Source organism: Salmo trutta, chromosome 34 (assembly GCF_901001165.1).
Source record: "Salmo trutta chromosome 34, fSalTru1.1, whole genome shotgun sequence".
Classification (NCBI taxonomy): domain Eukaryota; kingdom Metazoa; phylum Chordata; class Actinopteri; order Salmoniformes; family Salmonidae; genus Salmo; species Salmo trutta.
In genome coordinates, this window is record NC_042990.1 from 28,490,978 (window position 1) to 28,513,455 (window position 22,478).

The following is a 22,478-nucleotide window of genomic DNA, read 5'->3' on the forward strand; positions in this document are numbered from 1 at the left end:
AACATACTAATCCAGTTTATGTGAACTGATCATTTATTACGCAATACACGAAAACACAACCTCATATGTACATAATGATATACACAATAAAAACTATTTCACAATGTGGACTGCTCATGTAGCCTACATTTCCCTTAGTTCGAGTCTACACAACAATATTATCCTAAAGTGGATCAAATATATGTTGTTCTATGTACACTTACAATCAGCTCATCATAATATATACTTTACATCGGAAGAATACGTTTACAGGGCGACTCATCTTATTCCCTACTGTGGATACATAGGCCTTACATTTTAATGTGATCCACATTGCAAAATGCAGGAAAAGACGGATTTGAATCATGTTGTTTCATGCAGTATAAATGTAAAGGAAACTCCCCACATCTATGCAATATAAACGTACATCTCAATTGTGATTTATATTTGTATCTACAACAAACATATATATTTTTTAAGTATTGGTAGGCTACCTTCCTATATGACCCAAAGCAAATTCCTTCCATTGTTTTGCTCAAGACACCTATCCCAACAAGTGACAGCAACAGAACCGAATCAACGAACAATTAACAAAAAATTAAGAAAAAGAGACAACCCAAAAACATTCACGTTTTACCAGTAGCTTATATAGGACGATGCAAAGACTAGGTTTGTATGTAGGCCTACTAAAGATGTGCCCTCTACATCTTGCATTAGAACTAAAGCTAGTTCAATACAAAAGCTTATTGAAAACATTCGAAGTTATCACGAGAAACCAAAATTTGACGTGAGCTCCCGAATCCTGTTTTCCCGGGTCATTTTCTTCAGTTTCATTCTGCGATTCTGGAACCATATTTTGACCTGCCTGTCCGTCAGGTGCACGCTCCTACTGATCTCTAGGCGACGCTCGCGAGTCAGGTACATGTTGTAGAGGAACTCCTTCTCGAGCTCCAGTGTTTGGTGCTTGGTGTATGGGCAACGTTTCTTCCGTCCGCTTTTTGCTGTTAGCCAGTTGGCCGTGCATTCGCTTTCTGTGTCTCCTAAAGAAAATGGTATACATGCTTTTAGGCTATCAACTATGTATGTAAGATAGGTTGTGTGTGCGTGCGTGCGCGTGTGTGCGTGTGTGTGTGTGTGTGTGTGTGTGTGTGTGTGTGTGTGTGTGTGTGTGTGTGTGTGTGTGTGTGTGTGTGTGTGTGTGTGTGTGTGTGTGTGTGTGTGTGTGTGTGTGTGTGTGTGTTTTGTGCAAGTCAATGGTTTGATATAGGCCTTTTCATAAGGAAGGTTCAACGGCCTTGTGTACTTTGCTTGAACTTGAAACATTTGCTAACAATAACAAAAACAAATCTGAAATGTATAACATTTTCTATCATTCTAGATCTACTATAACAAGAACAAATATCACCGCCCCAAAATAAAAACGGTTTTAGTAGCCTATTTGTGTATGGGTTGTTAGGCCTATATTGGGCGGCAGTCAAGTAATTTTCTGTCCAAAGAAACAAGTCCTAAAATGTAAAATAAACCTGCAGTAGCCTAAGCAAGTAATTGCATTTATTTTTAATAATACAAGTTTTTTTTTTACCACAGCATTTTTACTGGTTTACTTCTGTTATTTTTTCAAAACTTTAATTAACACCCGCTTGACTTTTAGGCAGCGAAATTCTCTCAACTAAAGCATGGTGTCTCCTCTGCTAATGCCAATGACAAAACATTTAGCCTTTGGGTTACGGTAAGACCACATAGACCATATATAATCACTAAATAAAAACAAACATCTGAATGACCTCAGAATGCAAAAGACGAAATCAGTCTCTCGGCAGGTGTTACAATATAACCTTTTTACGCATCCCCATACCTGCTTTACTATACGGCACGCTATAAAACCACCCGTGGCAGAGTGAGTGAGTGACCACACCTTTTAATGACCTCAGCTCACCTTTAGCTGTTTTCGCTGGCTTCTCCTTCTCAAGCTCCTCTTCAGCTTCCTCGGGAGATGAAGGTTCCGCGTCGGAGGACGCTCGTGCCTCCTCGTCCCCCAGTGGGGCGTGCGTCTGCTGGGGCTGGGACGCGGTACCGGAAGACAGAACCTCCTCGGTGTCTCTTCTCTTGTAAGCCGCCGCGGCTGAGCAGGCTAAGGCTGAGGACGGTGGGGGGGTCGGGCTGTGGAAGCGAGTCTGTGCAGGGGGGTGTAGGCCAAAGTGAGAATGAGAGGGGTTCGATTGGGCGCCGTGGTAAACTTTATGAGAGTGTGCGTGCATCTGAGACAAGCGGAAGTAGCCAGGCACTGGTACAGTACCCCCACCACCACCGCCGTCGGTGACTGTGCACGAGCCTGAACCTGAGCCTGACGTGGTTAGCCTGGAGTATGTCAGGTCTTCGGCGGTCGAGGCTTTGGGGCACTTCTGCGGCTCGTAGAGGCAGTACGCGCTCTCCTCCTTAATACTCGGCGGGAACGAGCAGGGCGCGACCTGGGGACCCACAGTTTGTTGCTGGTCCATTCGGCACGACCTCTGCGCGTCCATCCACATCTCCATACCTGACATATACGCGCCTGACGCGGCAGACATCATGTTTTGGGGACCTGCGTCGCTCCGCTTGCCTATACCTGGGAAGTATCCACAGTTCTGTAGCCCGTAAGACACCTCTGATGCGGCGTTATGGGGCAGACACACGCCGCTGCCCGGGTAGTAGTGTCCCCCTCCACCCTCCGTCCGACCGCTGATCAGAGAATCCACAAAAAACGCGTTTCCTGCGGGGCTGTCCGAACATGCCATTATTGTGGTGTATTTTGGCGAGGGGAGAAGATAGCCCTTTCTGGTTGACATTTCTTGTGCAAAACATGCTGGATATGATTAGAGGTACCCCCCTCTCCACCGTGCAGACTCTGGAGCCAATAGGAACGCTCGGATACGCAGAGCCCCTCCCATTCCAGAGCCACGTAGCAACCGGGGCCATATCCATCATGGGTCTGAAGCAGATAAAGAAGACAGCACAGCAATCAGTGGGTATCTCTCACCTCGCCTTAATGCACCACCATAACGCAGGAGGGGCGAGGCTCTATGTACAGAATGCAAACATTCGAAAATAAAGAAGAGGTATATGCACGCCCATGCATGCGCATAGGGGAGTTGTGCAGCATACCTATCGACTATCAATTTGGTTTGCAGCATTAAGAGAAGTTTGTCTGAACCCCTATCCGTTTCAACTGTGCATAACATAAAATAATTATTATCAAATATTCGTTTGCTATACGCCCTATATGGCTCCCTATTGCTCCCTATGCCTCTCTAGTTAATACATTCCATATGCATAAATCTCACAGAAGAAGACAAAATGGAAACCATTTTAGTTTCAAATAAGAAACAGACGCAACAACAGGCCCAATAAAAGCCTAAACCTTTTCATGCGCATTTTCAACAATCTTCACCAATTGTAGGTGACAACTGTAAGGCAACATTAAGGTTCCCAGGTTCAAACAGGTATAGTAAACAAACAGGTATAGTAAACAAACAGGTATAGTAAACAAACAGGTATAGTAAACAAACAGGTATAGTAAACAAACAGGTATAGTAAACAAACAGGTATAGTAAACAAACAGGTATAGTAAACAAACAGGTATAGTAAACAAACAGGTATAGTAAACAAGGCGTAAAGAAGAAAAGAAAACGACACTTTCCTTTACAGTGCTTTAATAAAAGAGATTACTGCGTGGGTCTAATTAATTGACAAGTCAATGGATTTTAGAGAAATAAAACACTGATAAAGGAGGTAGGCCTAATTACCAGGAACATCATAAGCTTCACGCACGGCAACTGCATCGGTGTTCAAAGGAGTTGTTGCTTTACATTTATTTCATATATATATATATATATAAGATATAAATATGGTGATATCAAAAGAGACTGTGTATTTCTGACTTAAATAGTAGCACTAGATTATTTTGGGTGTCTGATTAATTGTAAATAATTGTACATTTAGCATCGAAGCATGATGACATAAGCCAGCTGATGTAAATTGTGTGTGATTACCATGTGTAAAAGCGTGTTATAGCCTAAAGGCATTGTAAAATGAAAACTACTGCAGATGTTCATTACTAGGATTTTATCAAAATATAAAAAGGTGTGCCATGTCCTATCTATACATGTATTATTCACACAACTCACCACACGTGCATAACATCGCTGTGGGTTATAGGTATACCTTTAAGGCCACATTTATGTTTTGGGGGTTTCAATGACCATGTTTACGTACTTGCTCAGGTTATTCCCTTTCCCTTGTAGGGGTATTATAGGGACACAATTAGTATCCCTCCATTTTGTTGCGTCCATGGTGTGCTGCGCCTTCTCTCCATCGCCAGGTTGAAGTTAATATCAGACAGCTTTGACCATTACCAGGGCCAGGTGGCTTGTGGCCTTCCGGCTCGGTTTTCACCCTGTGGTGTCCATCTGAAGGCAAAATGGAAATAGAATTCTACATGAACATGTTTAAACAGCATGCCCATTAGATGCCCACTTCTACATCATTATACAGGTTCATAGTTGTAGCTCTAGTGTGATATAGACTAGTCGATGGTTAGAAATTATTTCAAATTCCACTGTCAGGAAAAATTACATCTAATTTAATATGTCTCACAATTAAACATAGATGTGAAACTGTTATTAGTTTATTCAATTCTAAAGTATAAGGAATGAAAATGTTTATATGATGCATAACTGGGGTTGACTATATACCAGGGACAAATGCCGTGCGCCAAACATTTATTTTCCTGTTCTATAAAATGAACAGTGAGTAAACTTAGCATAACATTATGTGTGAACTAAACTACCAGACACATCAGCAAAAACACCATCAGCAAAAAATATCCTATGATCTTATGAAGTATCAGCCATTGGAAATTCAACACTCAATGTTGACAATAATTAATGCTGTGCACATGCAGCTCGGAAACGTCAGCACACACCCCACGCTCCTGTATTGACTTGTAGCCTATCAGTTATATCTCCGTGTTACAGTTATTAGCTTAATTGTGGCTACTAAATCTTCATTTCACAGCTGTCCAGCTATCATTTCCACCAAAACAGTTTACTCTGGCCAATGTCTTTGATCAACCTCATATAATGGTGGCCGGGGAGGCCGTTTCGAACGGATCATGTTCGTCGCGTGTGCAGTTATGAACAATAATGTGGAGTTTTATTACATCCGGCGGAAGTATTTATTTTTCACGAGAAACAAAGGAGTAGGAGACGGGAGTCCACGCGCATGCAACAGCAATGGAGAACCCCCCTCGCCTCTTGGACTGATACCGAATCTCTACCCCTCTCTTTAGCTTTCTATAACAGGAAGGAAAGGGACACACGTTCCTGGCGTTTCACAATCAAATACTTTCCCAATCACATCATTTATACTTTGGCACCGCCCAGAGTGTAATGCATTCTGGAAGGACACCAAAGGCAGATTGATTCCAAAAAGCCAAGCTTTGAGTGAGAGTAGTGACTTCATAGGTGATTTTTGTGATTTAAGAGGGCGTACATTAGTTCCAGGTCATCAGAAAAATAATGAATTATATATCTCTATATATATATATATATATATATATATATTTAACACCCACTGACTAAATATTTAATGATGAAAAACTTCAGATAAGACATTAATTCCATCTGTCCCTGATTGAGAAAGAATACTTTCAGCCTGTAAATAACCTCGATATATTAAACTAGGCCTGTGTGCTGGATATTTTGGGCAGAGATTTTACAAGATATTTTGGGCCTTGCTCTTACATATAAAATATACAAGTCCAACAAAATGAGCAGAGCACACAGCATCACACAGATGTGTTGCATTATTAGGTTACTACATTTCATATCTTAGCTAGGCCCTCAACAATTCTACTGCCAATCATTCTCTAATGCTGACCACCAAATTGACATGTGCAACCGAATTATCAAAACAGCTAAATCAAATAAATATTTAAATACAGCAGGGCATAATAAAACTGTTGAAATAATCGACTTACAGGAAAAGAAAGTTATCTCACAGAATATGAGGCTATGCAAGGGCTTTGTTCGAGAATTTACCTGCGTTTCAAGTTTCCCTCGAGAATCTTGAAGGTTTAGTACGCTGGGTTCTTCTTGCAGATGAAAAGATCCACGGCAATGACTTTGATCTCAACAGCGCCGCCCGGTGGCAGGAGGAAGCGTCTGCGAATGTGCACCAGGCCATGGCCACTACTCTGATCCAAGGAGGACAACCTGCAATGGGGGAAATGCACTCTCAAATGAAGTCGAAGTAGCCAGTGAGCAGAGGCTTTTCTTATCCGTCCTCTCCTCAATCGTCGCTCTCGTCTCCTTGGTAAGAGAGTGAATAACCTTGGGTCTCAGACGGTTTATTGCACTGCACTCCAATTGTACAAATGCTCCAGACTCTCAGACAGGTTTTATGGTCGCGTTGCTGCGGCAACGGGGAGGATGTCTAGTAATTAGGGACGGAATTCCAGCTCGCCATAAAGGATGAGCCAGGCAAGGCTAGGCCGGACTATGGCGGAGAGAGGCAACCATAAACTTCAGCCTCTCTCTCCCTGCGTTAATGGCCCATTTGACTGTCATATATGAACGCCATTGCGCTGCGGCTGGCACTCATAAACAGAGTCATAATAACAGCAAATATGGCGGTTCTCACTTAGGAGGATGTTGTGGAAGAAGGGGTGGTTTTAATCTTATCTGTAAGAGACAAGTCAGAAGTAGGTGAATGAAAATTAGATGCATGTGGAGACTGTATTAGGCTTGTTTACCACAGCGTTGTGGGTAACTGAGACAAAAATATTCAAAGTTCAAAGCCAATGAATGAACTCCATTGAGCGATAACCCACTGGGCACATACATCGTCTAGTTTTGATTTAAATTTGGTTGAGTTGTCAACAAACGTGAATTCAACGTAAAGTCAACCAACCATTTCCCAGTCATTGGATTTACTTTAAAAGTTGGGTGGGGAAGAAATCCCTTAAATGTATGACTTTTTGCAAATCCAATCCGTTTTCCACGTTGATTCAACGTAAGCACATTGATTTTATTGGTTGAAATTACGTGGAAACAACGTTTATTCAACCAGTTTTTGACTATAGTGGGAAGCATGCATGTCACCCTATAACATTGCAATGAGCAAAAGTCATGAGAAAATGGAACCTCACACAAATAAGAAATATACGTCTAACTAATTAGTAGCCTAACATGTATGTGCAAATCAACGTTTACGATAAATAAGAAATCTTGGTAGCTTGATGAAATAATGGTATTATCAATAAATCTCTCACATAAATATAGTTCACACGAATAAGGTTTCAAATTCTAGTAAATTACTCTTAAATATACTTACCAAATGTTGGATGTTTAATCTATCAATTATGAATTAACAAAACAGGTTGAACAATTCAAAATTATATTTTCTTGTCTTATTTTTGTGCGTAAAATGTTTTGAGTTGTGGTAAAAGGCCTATGCGAAGGTAAAGTGTGCGGAAATAACAGCTTTCAAAACGGTTTCGAGTCTGAGTACAATAACCAGTCACATTTGTACATTCCTTCAATAATATTTTCATTTTTAATTTGGAAATATAGGATAATACAGAATGTGTCGGACATAACAAGCAGTTGATCCAAGATTATGTCCCTGACAGTATATTCAAAACGCATTTAACATTCATGTTACTTCAATGAAAAACATGAAGACCTGTGAATAATGGAAAAAAGATTTCGTCCTATTTGAACAAAACCTGGATGCATATTTTCTCAATCTGTTTATCAAGACTGCGGCCTTGTTGCGTCCGTTACCTGTATTATCTACACGCATGTCGCAAGGCAACAATTCGACTATAGGCTGCTACAGCAATGAGGTTAAACAAGCTTATATCTGGTTCTGTCTGTATGGGGTTAACATTCTTCTCATTGTGGGCTTTCCGTGCAGTAACATCAAATTCAAATCCAAATTGGGTGTGGTAATCAAGTACACAAAATATAAACAGCCAGCTTACATGTGTTGTTTTGAAACTATTACAATGGTAGAATGACTTAGTCACGGTTTGGGGTCAACACAATTTAACACAGAATCCCTATCATTTTACTGATAAAGCTTTGCAGTTGGTATTCTTTAGGAAATTAGTGGCTACAAAATAAATAACCGTACAAAAAAAAGACACTTTACAATCTCCCCCTCCCAAGTCTCATTATTTGGTCACACCAAAGTCCTAGCCTCCATTATTAAATGCACAACATCACATATTCACTGTCACAGGGAACCTATAGGCCTACCACGTCACCACTTGTACGATCTTAAAAACCCAAAACTTCATTTACAAGAGGCTTTTTAATGTTTTTTTTTAATCACCCCGGTCAGTCATTGGTAGACTGATAAGGATGTCCGCCTTGTGAGAAGAAAATGAAGGCGACTGTGTCACAATAATATTAGGATACACAAGAAAGAGTTCATAGTCTTGGTGAGGACAACATCCGCAGAAATATTTTTTGAAACAAAGTCTGATGGCCAAAATGCCGTCAGTGTGTCAGTTAAATCATGCTCATTCTCAAACGGGTTGAAATCAGGAGAGATTCTGCTGCCTGTCCACGAACTTGAAATGAACAGTTGAGCATCGTGTTGCAGCTACAGCCATTGCTGTTGTTGTGTTGTTGTTGCTGACACATATGTCAAGGGAAAGAGACCACAGCGAGTCAATAAGTCTGTAAACGCATATGACAAGTCACTCCTAAAGCAGCGGGTTCGTGGTGTAATACTGTAATCTGTCTCTGTTTAATTTCTTTTCCTTCATTCTTCGGTTCTGAAACCAGATTTTCACTTGGCGGTCGGTGAGGTTCAGCATACGAGAGAGCTGCAGTCTCTTCTCTTTGTTGATATACACACTGAAAAAGAACTCCCGCTCCAGTTCCCGGATCTGATGTTTTGTATAAGGACATCTTTTTTTACGAGTCCTCTGTCCATCTAGAAGAGAAGAAAATGTCGGTCATATAAAAAATCGAAATATCTCAAATCATCCATGACTACGTTATAGGATTTATAAGCAAGGTGATATAGGCTTTTAGGTAGACTATAATTACGCATTGGCCAAATCAATCCAAAGAAAATATTACCATTGACTTTCATTTCTACAACTTAATTATGCAGTGATTTAAATTACAATATGAAAGCATGAAAGATAGGAATGAACACTGATACATGATCATTGACAGTTTGCAGTTTGCAGCATGCATGTAAGACTACAGTATGTATAGACAAAATGCAATTAATTTAAAAATAATATAAACAGTAATAACATATCAATAGATATTTGATCAGCGTCATGATTTCTCACATTAGTAACTAACATCATACTAGTGTAAAACACAGTCTGCCTGACTGCTTTAGGGCACGAGCTCCAATGTGCTAACCCCTAAACCAGAGGCACCACCCTCATTACACGCGAGTGCTATTTTAACGCCAAGAAGCCCGTGAAATTAGGCTACATTTATGATTCAAAAGATGAATGTTCGACCAGGAGTGTTAAGGCTACCTTACAATTCACAGTCATAACTACGTGCTTTTTTTATATACTTTAGGGAATGTTTAGAAAAATCACTAGCCCTGATGTCTTTCACAGCCAATTTCAATTCAAAGCACGTGATCCTGTAGTTTATAACAAAGTTTTGTTGGGGGAAATCTACAGGCCCTATATAAACCTTATACGCTTATAAAACAGCATATAAAAAATTTAACTGCAGCGCGCTAGATTGCAAACTTTCTCTCATAACCAGGGTGCTGACTTAATACGTACTGCTGCTGCTCGATTTCTCCTCATTGTTGCCGGAAGAGGACTCCGGGCTGCTGGTATCTTCGCGCGGCTCCTTCCCCTCCGTTTCCCGGCACGATGGCGCGTGTTCTGCGGTGGAGCTTGTCTGCTTGGTGGCCGTTTTGTCCCCTGAGTAGTCGTTAGACGACGGAGTTTCTGAGGCGTTGGCGTACGCTGTGTCGAAAAACTGGTCGAAGGCTTGGGGCAGCACCCCATTTCTGCCAACGTTCCCGTAGAAATTGGACACTGCACAGCCCGCGCCGGAGTGGTGGTGATACGCAGCAGCGGCGGTAGGGTTGTTCTTGGCAAACATTTCCCCCATGGTGGGCTGCGAGGACAGACAGTCCCGATGTACCATGTCCTCCGTGGTGGGGTAGCACTGGGGAAGGTTCCCCCGGTGTGACCATTTACCGGACGCGTCAATGGCGGCATAGTCCCTGAACGTCACCTCTCTCACGGGCTGGACCTGAGGCAGGTTAGAGGAGTACGAGTATGTCATGGGCCGAGTAGACGGGGTCTGGGACAAAAACGAGGGTAGACCGGAGAAGTCTGCCCCCGCCGAGACGTAGTAGGTGCAACTGGGCAAATACATGTTCGAACCGACGGGGACCCGCTCGTCAAAATCCATCACTCCTTCACTCTACTACTCTATGTGGGTCATGCCTCTATAGCCGCCCTTTACATGGCTCTGGAGCGCCCTGGCTCTTGCCTCTTTGAAGCAGGTCCGCGAGGCAGAAATTTTTAGACGTAGGCTGACGTGGAGAGCAATCTACATCCATTCCAGGGAGGCGTGGGTCACGTGACCAGCGGCAGAAATTGACAGCTTTCGCGTGTATGAGAGCGTGTGTGTGTGTGCGCAATGAGAGAGGGTGTGTGAGTGTGTGCGAGTCAGTGTGAACGCGCGTGCACGAGCACGAGGAGTTATTCAGTGAATGAGTGTGAGTTTGAGTGAGAGACAGACTGCAAGTTGTCCTGAAGCTTGACATTGGTGGTTTATCGCTATGTCGGTCTAAAATGAATTCCCTTATATGCTGCAAGTCAGAGAAAAAAATATAATTGCATTGGTTGTTAAAATGTAGAGAAGTGACATATTGCTATCGAAGGATTAACCTGATTCAATATCAATTTTAAAGACGCTATGTGCATTTCGACATTTAATCTGGAGAGCTCGTTGAATCCATGCGTCTTGTAAGCTTTATGGTATTCCTGAGGGTTTGATGTCGTCTTTGGTAAAACCTTATGCATTTGAGGCGTGCCAACACGTGTAATATCTGTATCCTCTGGACTTGACCAAAGGACTAGCATTTCAATCAATAGGTGTGGAGGTCATTTATGATATCAGAGCCCTCACAGAAGCCCGAAATGTACTGATGGACCACAGACGTCCTCTTTACCAGGAGTTTGAGCTACTCCCCTCAGGGACACGATACAGGGCACCAGGGCATAAAGAAATAGTACCAAGCAATCCTTTGTCCCAGCAACAGTAAGGCTCCTGAATGTTGAAAACGACCAGTGGGACCTGCGGGCTGGCCTACAGCTAACATTGTAGTTGACATAGTGTTTTGTTGTGTATACCCACTGAGCAAAACTGGTTGAATCAACGTTTTTTCCACATAATTTCAACCCCAAAAAAGATATGTGATGACGTGGAAAACTAATTGGATTTGCCAAAAGTCATCAAGGTAAGGGCATTTCGATTTTTTTACACCCAACTTTTAACCTAAATCCAATGACATGGTGAATTGTTTTTGCTCATTACGCGTTGAATTCACGTTGACAACACAACCATATGTAAATCGCGCGTTGAACTGACATCTGTGCCCAGTGAGTAGTGTACAGACAATCACTGATCGCTCATGAATTGCACTTTTTCTAACTGTATTTATTGTGTGTATATTTCCTTGTCTATCTTTATGTGTTTTTATGTATGCACAGAGCCGCAACCAACATTTCCCCATGGGGATAATAAAGTCATTATCTATCCAATACTACTGAATATGATTTTTTTCCAGGCAAGTCAGTTAAGAACACATTCTTATTTGCAATGACGGCCTACCGGGGAACAGTGGGTTAACTGCCTTGTTCAGGGGCAGACCAATAGACTTTTACCTTGTCAGCTCGGGGACTTGATCTAGCAACCTTTCGGTTACTGGCCCATCGCTCTAAGGCTAGGCTACCTGCCGCCCCAGTTGCAAAAACAACAACTAAAATATTATTTTCTTGTTATGTTTGATGTTTCTCACAGGTGTGTGCTCATACTTTACAACATTATATCATGACCGTTTGGCTTCACGGCAACATTTGTCAATCAGGGTCATGTTGAAGTAAGCCTTGATGTTTGGCCATGTCTCCAGGCAGGTGTCGACGGCGCGGCTACCAAACAGACATTTTAGGCCGTGCAGCACGTATACAACACCAACAGACATAGCTCATATCGACGCTTGGTTTTTACAATAATCTAAACCCCTAGATCATCTCACTTTTGCCACCTAAAAAAAGACGGACGTTTTGTAAACGGTATTTAAAAAGTTGCCAATATTGCACAATATTGTTTACGACAGCAATAACCAAGAAACCACTGGATCGGTAGGCTTACTTCATATTGGAACGCAGGAAGTATGTAAATAGACAGAGAGAAATGTGCGATTGTGGGTGTCTGTCTGGATATTTGGAAAAACCCAGAGCTAGACCAATAAAAGGCCTAATTGGAAATGGACATTTGTTGAATCATACATATTTTACAAATTATAGTTCATTACTAGTTAGGTTACACAATTAGGCTTCTACTACACAGTTAGATTGTTTTCAGCTTGAACTCCATCACTTGTGAATGATAGGCCTATACGAGTATAGCTCTCACCGCGTATAAGTAAGGCTAAGAATATTAATACACACAGATCGCACAATGCGTAACTTCCCGTTTCACGCACAGATATTTCTACGCATTGATTAAATAAACATTTCTCTATGATCTACAAGACATTGTGAAATATAATACAATTCGGTTTTACCGACTGAGCCCCCTTCAGCGGTCCAGACAATGTTGGAATTATTGGTTAGAACGCCAACACACTACAACTGTCACTATTGTGGAATACATTGATGTTGAATCAACTTTTTGTTTTTAATGATTTCTCCAGATATTATCCTCGTTTAAACCCAATTTCCCGAGAAACGTTTAAACAATTTTCATGGAATCCGTAGGCCTATGGGCAATACTTGTTTTCGAAACCATTATTCGTTGTAAAGACCATGTTGGGTAAACACTTATTTCATCATTAACACGTGATGTATAGACAATCTAACCAAAGGTGGAACACTAGTCAAAAAAGGTTAATGCTTAAACATTAAAAAAGGCCACCGCTCTATCTCATAATTACACAAAATACAATAAACTGCATGTTCCTCACGAGTGTTGTAGGCCTACCCATTTTGCAAACGTTAAATAGAATGAAAACACATAGGCATATGAATCATTAACAACCCAATAAAGTATATTATACAATTAAGTTGTTGCATTGAAATAAAAAACAACATGTATTTAGATGTATCCTTTTGGAGTGTGATATTTGATGATACCTTTTCATTACAATCCTAAGAGTATAACATTATCCTCTTGTCTTGACTATAGGATAGCTAAGATATCAGTCTCCCTGCGTGTTAGCGTTTATTTCTAAAGCACAACAACAGTGTGAAGGACCACAGCGGTGTGTTGTGCCTTGTGAGACTGTGGAATCTGACTCCAATGTTCTGTGAACGAGCGACTAGAGGACGGATTAGGACCGCGGGGACTCTCTCCTTGTCCCGCAGCGCTTTACCCAAATCTACTCTGCCTTTCCCTCCACACACACGGAGCTTCAGGACGCGCCAACATGACACATGTAGGCCTAATGTAATACGACTTCGAAAGCATAACATGTACAAAGAAACGGTAAGTATGAGCTAAACCCCTCTTCCAAAATATAAACAAAGAGAAGCATTATAATATCCCTGGTTATCCGTCCATGCATCGTCACGTTAAATAATTATGGGGACACAAACAAACACAGTGCCGTCGCGACCACACGCTCCGCCTCTTCGTCAAACCAGACACATTCTACGACTTGTGCTAAGCCGTAATTGAGCACAGGGTGCCCAGGAAAACCAGGGGCTGCTCTGCACAGACCTGAGTTTTTATAGTGCCTTAGCTCCTATTTTTCCATCTCCGCCAGACACCATCAAACCGACCAGGCGTGTTAGGAAGTTGCCACCTACACGGACTCAGGAGCCAAAGTCGTCCAGCGACATATAAAAAAACTAGACATTCTAAACCTAAACAGGTAAGATTCTAACTTACTCTTATCAAAATTGAAATGAGCTGCAAACACTGTTTTGTCAATGTAAACAATTTCTCTATACTGACCCCGGTTTTTTAAATAGTTAGCTAAAGTCAGAAACAAGAAATAGATAGACATTTAAGTTTCAACATTTCATGTAAACAGTTTTTATGTTCGAGGAAGACGCTTCATAACACACTTGATTCATGTCGACCCTACGACATCCCTCTTTAGTTATTGTGGCTTTTCTTCCGTGGCCAAAAAAACGAGACGGCATTTCTGCGTAAAAGCCCCCCACGCCATAGCTTTGTCTGTGCGGTCGACTTCAAGTTCGGGGGAGGGACAGGGTCACCGCCCACGGGGTAGGCCCTTAAAGTAAGGTCTGCAGACGCCATTTAAGGGCACGGTATGCCCCGGATGAAGTTTCCCTCATTACAAATGCATTTTCAGCTCCTGGCAGCAACTCTGTGAGTTAAGGAAAGGAGAAGGTGGCTTTAGGTTACCAGACCGATCAACGTCTGCATGTGTGAAGTGAGGTCTAAAAATGAACTTAACTTTCGTGGACTGCGTCCTAGACTTTGGAATAGCAGATGTTTTGGTGTAGTTTTCAGTAGAGCCCTAGACACCAGTAAGTTTACACTGAGATTAGTAGGAAACTTGATATTACTTCAGAGAATTGTAATGATCAAGAACACATTGATTATAGTCTTCTCCATTTGCTACATTAAACAATGCACTTTACGCACAGTAAAATATTCACTTCACTAGATCTGTTCTCAACAAAGGGATATGAATAGGCATTTATATAGTCCCACTGGTGGTAATAAAGGTGAAAGGACTGCCAGAGCAAGCATTATTAAAGAGAAAGACCAAACACTAACTTTAGACATATCTAAGTCAATATTAGATACTTTTGCAGTATTGGTGTCGTTTCCTTTGACAAATATGGCACACATGGCACAAATCTTTTTACATGAAGAAACAATTCAATCTTTGCTGTCCGTGGATATGTCTTTAAAATGTCCCTACATTTTACACTGTTTCTGTCTTTGTTGTTCAATTACATTTACATTTTACATTTATGTCATTTCGCAGACGCTCTTATCCAGAGCGACTTACACATTTAAACGTACTACTAAAGCTCAAGGATTATTGATAGCCTATACAATAATAGCAAGTTAGAGGTTGACAATCATTAACTTTTGTTGTTGATCAAAGTGCGATTTTACCATTCAGAAAGTGGTGTGTACCATGTTTTGTGTACCGTTTATTTGTTCAGCTTAGAGTCGATGAAAGGGAAACAAAATGGCGCAGGCTACTTAAATTGACCTTGCATTAGGCGTAAAGTCCACTGTTTTCAAAGAAAAAACGTTGGTAATGTCCTATACATATTCAGCAATTGCAGTTGAATGATTATTTACATGTTCAAAGTAAACCTCGAATACGCTCCTCCAATGGGGCTATAGGCATAATGTATCTATCTCATCAACCCATTCTCACGTTACAATAACATTCATTCTAACCCCAACCCAGAATATCTCTGTGTAGAGTCCGTATAAATGTGTGAGCATATTATGTGTGTGTGGAGTGTCAGTGTGCGTGAGTGAGTAGAGTCCCGTGAGTGTGCATAGAGAAAGTGCAAAAATAAAATCCTAATATACGTTGCTGCTTCTCTGTTTATGGTATATCCTGATGCCTAGTCACCTTACCCCTATACATATCTACCTCTCTCACTCCAGTATCCCTGCACATTGTTCATATGGTATTGGAACTGACCCTCTATAAAGCTTCTTACGTTATCGTGTTATTTTTATTTGTTATTTGTATTGATCGTGTGTTTTTGTTCTACGTTATGTTATTTTAGTGCTATATTGATATTGATAAAAGGTTTGGAGCTTGCAAGAAAGGCATTTCACTGTACGTGTACACGTGACATTACAACTTGAAACTTAACAGTTAATGAACAGTATTCGACCTTTTTTTATGTTGTATGTAGGTGCTACTCAATTACGCACAGCCTCAACACAAAACACATCGCCTTTACCATTAACGTGACTGCTCTGGATTTCCATACAAACATGTGCTTCATTTCCATATGTTGATTCGTAAAAAGTAGAACTAAAATGTAGTTTACGATTATCTCATGCCCAGATTAGAAGAAAAAAAATATAGGTGTTTTTTAATTTATATCCCATATTGGCTGTTGAGTTGTAGGCCGTTATCAAGTCTATGACTATAAGCGAAGAGGGCGTCAAGGAGGGCGATTACTACTACACAGATATATTCATATGAAACTTGAGCAAAAAGCCCTGGCATGTACTTCAATACGAATTAACAAACACGAAGATACCAGGAGGCGTGAACTTTATTTAAATCAGTAAAGAACTGTTGATTTATCCACAGGTCACAGAAATGTTGGGAGAGGGCGATGGCGACGACAGAGGGACAGAGGAGGGACCACACAAGGACAAACCTCGACTAGTGGGAACACGATTCAACTCCATGGTCAATGGGAGGACGTGGCTTTAGCCGTACTATCTCTTGGGTCAATTCAAGGGAAACGACTGATATCACTCTCTCATTAAACTCCCATGGACAGAGTGCCACAAAGCATGTAAAATGACATCAGCGATGGACAGTGGACAACCGCAAGAACCGAACTAACCTTGTGTTGGAATATGGGTTATAATCATTGTCGATTTAGCTCAGAATTGGCGAGCAAATAACTTCACAAGGCAAAAGCTACATTTAAAAAATTCTCGCCATGGACCTTTGGCTTAGCCTATATAAATATTGTTGCAATGGCTATAGCTTAATAAATTGTGAAACAAAACTGCGTCTTTTCTCTCCATTTTATAGCCTTCTATAGGATTCACAGCAGTTTGGGCATGTAGTCTAAAATAGGGTAAAGTAGACCCACCAATAGCAGCAACCTATGCATATCCAAATCATTTGCCCATTCAGAGTTTTCTCTGACGACGACAGAAACAACAAAAACAGGCCTGCTTTTTGTCGACGTATCTCTTGCGTTTGAACTTGATTTTCTCATATGGACGTCACTTGTGATTATTCTATTACATTAATCACTGGTGAAATAAAAAAATGGGATAGTAAAATGAATTGACCATATAGAGGTGTGACAACAATGTATACGCGTGCACTGTTCCTTGGGTCAATTCGACATTTAGCTCAATCAAAAGCTAGATTATGTCTCCACTGTAGCCTTTTTTTATTTCATGTTTAGTAGCCTAGTTGAACACATTGAGCTGTATTTTAGCTGTATTTTAGCTAGGCTACATTCTCCGTTATTATTATAGTTGAAATAAATATCACGCCGAACATAGGCCTACAAACAGGCCTAAATCATACATACGCTAATTCTCTCCGATTCTAAGTTCACCCTATATCTGAGTAACAAAATTAAAAAAATGGCGTGTGTATGATTTAGGCCTGCTTGTAGGCCTATGTTCTGCGTGATATTCTTTTAGGCTAGAATAGTAACAGAGAATATAGTCTAGCTAACATACAACTCAATGTGTTCAACTAGACTATTAAATATCAAACTAACGTATAGTATAGCATAATATAATATCATGTTTTAGAGTTCAGACTGTAAATAAATACGGGAAGAAATGATATAGGGATTGGTATGAAACGAAAACGAACCACATGGGTATATAATGATACGAAGGGTCAGATTATTCTTTAGTTTATATGAGCTGTGTTGCTGTTCAAAATAACAAAGAATTCCATCGACAACAAAGCAAAATGCCCAAGAAAACGGATGAATAGGCTACCTATATTCAGTCAATACAAAGTGGAGAACAATAGCATACACAAATGACTAACAAAGTGTGTAAGTAAGACCTAATTACATTTTTTTAAAGAATAGACTACACAGCCTGACTCCTTTGCGCGCACACAAGGTTAATTTTGGAGAGGACTACAAAATCATGTATTGGTGTCCATAGACCTTCCTCGTGGAAATTGAGAATAAACCTACGGATTTATATGGGCAGAGGATAAAATACCACCGCTTACACAAATGAGTAAATGAATAGGCCAGGGCATGAGCGCAGCCTACAGAGGCGTGGTGAACATAGTCTCGGGCAAGATCCTCTGCTTAACTGTTGTTAAAACACCGGTATCCCACGGTGTCTACCAGCCTAAAGTTGACTGCTTTTAAAACGGAGTATCCCACGTTGTCTTCCGGGTTAAGGCACAACTGTATGCGCTATTCTGGCAAGCAGGCTAGGCATATGGAAAACGCCATCGGTATATCTCGGGTATTGCCATCTGAAGATTACAGCCCTCGCCATAGTCTCCATTACCCAGGTAGACAGTGAAGGTCAAAGTAAAGAGCACACCATTAGCCCCGGCCTTTACTCATCTCCTCCCCGCCTGACAAACTGCGGAGAGCGAGGCTCAGTGTGAGAGTATAGGCTGGTCCTCCAGCAGACAACTATTCGCTTAATACAATAGGTCTACATATAGTCTATTCATGTGGATTTCTATTTAATTAATCATGTTTGAAAGCTTACAAAAATGTATGTTTTTGTTTTGTGTGAATAGACACCAACCGCCGTTAAAACGGATTAAAAAAGTCGTACTCCATGGAAGAAGGCAACCATTTTTAGTGCAGATATGAAATGGAAAATGTATAGTGAAATGATATAGCCTTTAAACACGTCAGGTTGATTTGATAACGCAGCAAAAAAGATTTACAGACGGCCATGTACTTCTTACTTCACGTTGCCCATTTGCCGCTAAGCGTGAATCAAGCAAGACAGTGAGTAATGTGAAGCTCTCTCAACCTATTTAATTCATTTTACGCAACAGGGAATGCCAAATTGAATTGCTCCATGGATTATTTGCAGAAGCTGTCATTCCTGGTTTTGCCTTTGGGTGGCAGCAAAACTCCAACAATGCTGCAGTGAGCACTGGGAGTGTGTCAAATATGGAATCCAGTCCAGCTCTGCTCTGCTCTGTCCGCCTGCCACAGTTTGAATATTTCTCTCCCTGGGATGTGTGCACGTTCACGTGTGTTTGCGTCTGAACCGTGTAAAGCGCACGCAGACTGTGCTCTCAGCTGAGGCATTTTTGATCCTGACTTCAATTTACCAGAAAGAGGAATAGTGTAATGTCTAATAAATAATAATTGACAAACTAAGACGTTAAATGTCTTTATATATTAGCATATTTTTACATTATAATTATTTATGAATTTTGGACAACACATTAATTGATGTTTTGCTCATTATTGCTTAAACAGTTATTATTACATAGCTTGTTACCAATTTAATACATGTTTTAATAAACTAAAAATCATAATTTATTATCATCCATAAACCATATTTTATTAATGTATTACTATTAGCCTAATACGCAATTAAATACAAGTATAAACAACTTATTTCGAGCACTTGCGACCTTAAGCTTATAGCCTCATTTGGGTTAGATTTAGTTACACCATTTTGATGTGACAAATAAAATCATAGACTATGACAAATAAAATCTACAACGATGTTTAATCGTTGTCATCATAGAAACAACTTTTCGAACCAGCAAAAATATAAGGACAGTTCTAATCCAAATGCATGTGTGATTCCGAAAGAGAGGTTACTAGGCAAATACCATGCATCACAAGTGTGAGTCCACTGATTCAGAATAGCAAAAGGCAAGGCTACAGGTAGCTTACAATAATGTGTAGAGTAGGCTACGTTGTCTTTATTTCCCTACACCCTATAACACGAAGGCTTTTCTTCAATTCTTACATTTTCTTTAAGCATATACATTTTCTGTTAAAGCCTACTCTCCCGCAGCAACGGAATCAATATCTTTACAAATATGGATAGTACAAACTCTTACAGGGAGACAACATCGAATATGTTGGTATGTTTCCCTGTATAGGCTTTATGGTTTACTTTGCTGTTTCATGCGTTAAACGCATTGTATGTGCAATGCGACATAGCCTACACTCAGCATATTTATTCATAAAACAAACATAACTTACCTCAATGAAATTGAAATATGTAGCCACACTTGGCACAGTGTGATTCGTGGGAGAAATTTTAGTACAGCTTGTAAAAACATTTTTCATTCACTTTATTTCTAGGTGTTTATATTTTTTGGCTGAATTCAGTGACCACAGGATTCATTTTTTTCTATTTGATCATGAAATACTTGTAGTAAATGTGCATAGCCTGCAATCACGACGATAACAACAAGGAGCTTTTGGCATCTGTAAGTGCAAACCTCTTCCCTTCTATAATCACCATGTGTTTGTTTGCTTTGCTAGTTTCATGTCTGCGTTGTTTTTTATATTTGCAGAATGGTCTCCCACTGGGCACAGACGTCACTTCGACGTGTAGTTATGATTTACATTTGGAATAAGTTATGAACTAACGTGAATTCAACGTGAAATCACCAAAACATTGCACCATGTCATTGGATTCAGGTTAAAAGTTGGGTGACAAAAATACGAAATTCCCTTATGTTGATGACTTTTTTCAAATTATATCATTGTTCCATGTTGATTCAGCATCATCACATTTACGTTTTTTTGTTGAAATGACGTGGAAACAACGTTGATTTAACCAGTTTTTGCCCAGTGAGCTGTGCAATAGTATATATTTATGATACAGGCCTAAACCTAGAGACTAAACGGATATGATGTCACTAATACAGTAATATAACCATAAGTGGTAGGCAACACGGTAGAAATGATGATCTTTATCAGTCACCAGAGTATGGTGCAAGCCAAAATGGTATTTAAGAAATTTATATTTTAGAAATGATCCATTTAAACCCCATATTAGTCACAATCGTATAGGCTAATAGTTGTACTGCTACGGCTGGTGGGGTGGAATACTGCAGCATCAGCGAATCAAAATGCTGAGGCCCATTTTTTCTCTCGATGTCACATTCAAGGGCTGTAGGCCTACATGACATATTACAGATGTGCATGTAATCAGCCTACACTGTAACAGTTAGCTTTAAGAACCCACATCTATATGCTAGTTTGTTTTCCATGAAAATGAAAAAGTGAGAGCTAAAATGGTATTGCATTCATGGCCTTGTGCATCAAGTTACCTCACTGATACTGTAGTCATGTTATTATCAGCAGACATGATAGCGAGACGGTCACCAGTTATACCAAAATATGATCAGTCATATAATTGGGGATTAAGAAATGCCAAAATGGTAAACATATTCATGCATGCTTTGTCCTTGGGATGACGAAATGATTGAAGAAATGATTGAAAATACATTTCAAAACCAAAGCTAATTGCAAGACCTCAAGGAAATCGAAAACAACAATAAACGCCGCATGGGTATTATCTGCAGCACATTGGCCTACTCATTTTCAGAAACCCAAATTTGATACCTCTGTGACGCCGAAGCGTTTATATAGAAGCAATTTTTAATAGTTGAAATCTGTGACCAGTGGTGGTATTTTAGCTGTGGCTGAGGCAACGTGCATCCGACTAAAGATTATATTCATCTTATCACGACGTGATGGTAAGTAAGAATGCTTATGGAAATGTTTTAAATAACAAGACCATGTAAGTGAATATAAATAATCGAAAATAACTGAACGTACACATAACTGATGTCTACAGGAAACACTATAGGCCAAACAAAGAGTTGTTGGAGCAAGTAGCCTTATCGTTTCAAATAGGCTAATGTTTGTGTAAATATTGTTCCTAAATATTTCCACAACCTTATCATGTAAATGTCGCCTATAGGCCTATTATTATTATTGTTATTATTATTATCAGACTGTGGTAGTAAGACTACTTAAAGTAGCCTAGCAGACTTGGCCTATTCAGATGCAAGTGTCTCCACTAATAGGTACCTCTAGTGCTTGAGACAATCTCATCACTAGATGGCGATATAGGCCTTATAATAATTCACATACACACAATAACGCTTCCATTATTTGCTTGAGTGAGACATTTTCGATGCACTCAACAGGTAGATTCAGACACTTCGTAATACCATCGCACTCAGGCGACACCTGGAATTAACGTCGAAATGGATAGAGCCCAGAGTAGTTCTACACAGTCTGGACAAACCCGGATCTTCCGCATTCAAGCACGCCGGTCAGACATGTTCCTCACACACGGTAAACAGGCCAACACACTGGGCCAACACACTGGGCCAACACACTGATCATTGAGCCTCTCACACTGCTTCTGAATCTCAGAATATCTTCAAACAATTCATGACAAGTCCTTTCACATTTCAATAACTATGACACAATATTACGACTGACATTCAAAATGTCACACCAAAAACTAAACCATCTGTGTAATATACTGGACTGATGTTCAAATCAGAGGTCTTGGATA

General features: G+C 40.3%; 2 protein-coding genes and 1 long non-coding RNA gene across 3 annotated transcripts; 1 reads left to right on the plus strand and 2 right to left on the minus strand.

Moving 5' to 3' along the window:
* Window positions 1–19: 19 nt before the first annotated feature.
* LOC115173938 (homeobox protein Hox-A10) lies at window positions 20–2,856 on the minus strand. Its single transcript, XM_029732466.1, has 2 exons — window positions 1,916–2,856; window positions 20–1,019 (listed from the first exon to the last, which is right to left on the minus strand). The coding sequence occupies exons 1-2, from the start codon at window positions 2,802–2,804 to the stop codon at window positions 745–747; spliced, it is 1,164 nt and encodes a 387-aa protein (XP_029588326.1). The 5' UTR covers window positions 2,805–2,856; the 3' UTR covers window positions 20–744.
* Window positions 2,857–7,545: 4,689 nt separating this feature from the next.
* On the minus strand, window positions 7,546–10,682 carry LOC115173941 (homeobox protein Hox-A11a-like). The gene is made up of 2 exons (XM_029732469.1): window positions 9,794–10,682; window positions 7,546–8,964 (listed from the first exon to the last, which is right to left on the minus strand). Exons 1-2 carry the CDS (start codon window positions 10,434–10,436, stop codon window positions 8,732–8,734), a joined length of 876 nt encoding a protein of 291 aa, XP_029588329.1. The 5' UTR covers window positions 10,437–10,682; the 3' UTR covers window positions 7,546–8,731.
* Window positions 10,683–13,775: 3,093 nt separating this feature from the next.
* Window positions 13,776–16,957, plus strand: LOC115173947 (uncharacterized). The gene is made up of 2 exons (XR_003871700.1): window positions 13,776–14,127; window positions 16,528–16,957. It is a non-coding gene; the product is annotated as an uncharacterized LOC115173947 (long non-coding RNA).
* The last annotated feature ends 5,521 nt before the right edge of the window (window positions 16,958–22,478 follow it).

Excerpts from the sequence above, each read along its gene's own strand:
- LOC115173941 (XM_029732469.1), bottom strand. The coding sequence starts at position 10,436 with ATGGATTTTGACGAGCGGGTCCCCGTCGGTTCGAACATGTATTTGCCC. Across the intron at positions 8,965-9,793 it reads GGAGAAATCGAGCAGCAGCA|ATGGACAGAGGACTCGTAAA; the intron begins GTACGTATTAAG and ends CTTCTCTTCTAG.
- LOC115173938 (XM_029732466.1), bottom strand. The coding sequence starts at position 2,804 with ATGTCAACCAGAAAGGGCTATCTTCTCCCCTCGCCAAAATACACCACA. Across the intron at positions 1,020-1,915 it reads GCCAGCGAAAACAGCTAAAG|GAGACACAGAAAGCGAATGC; the intron begins GTGAGCTGAGGT and ends CATTTTCTTTAG.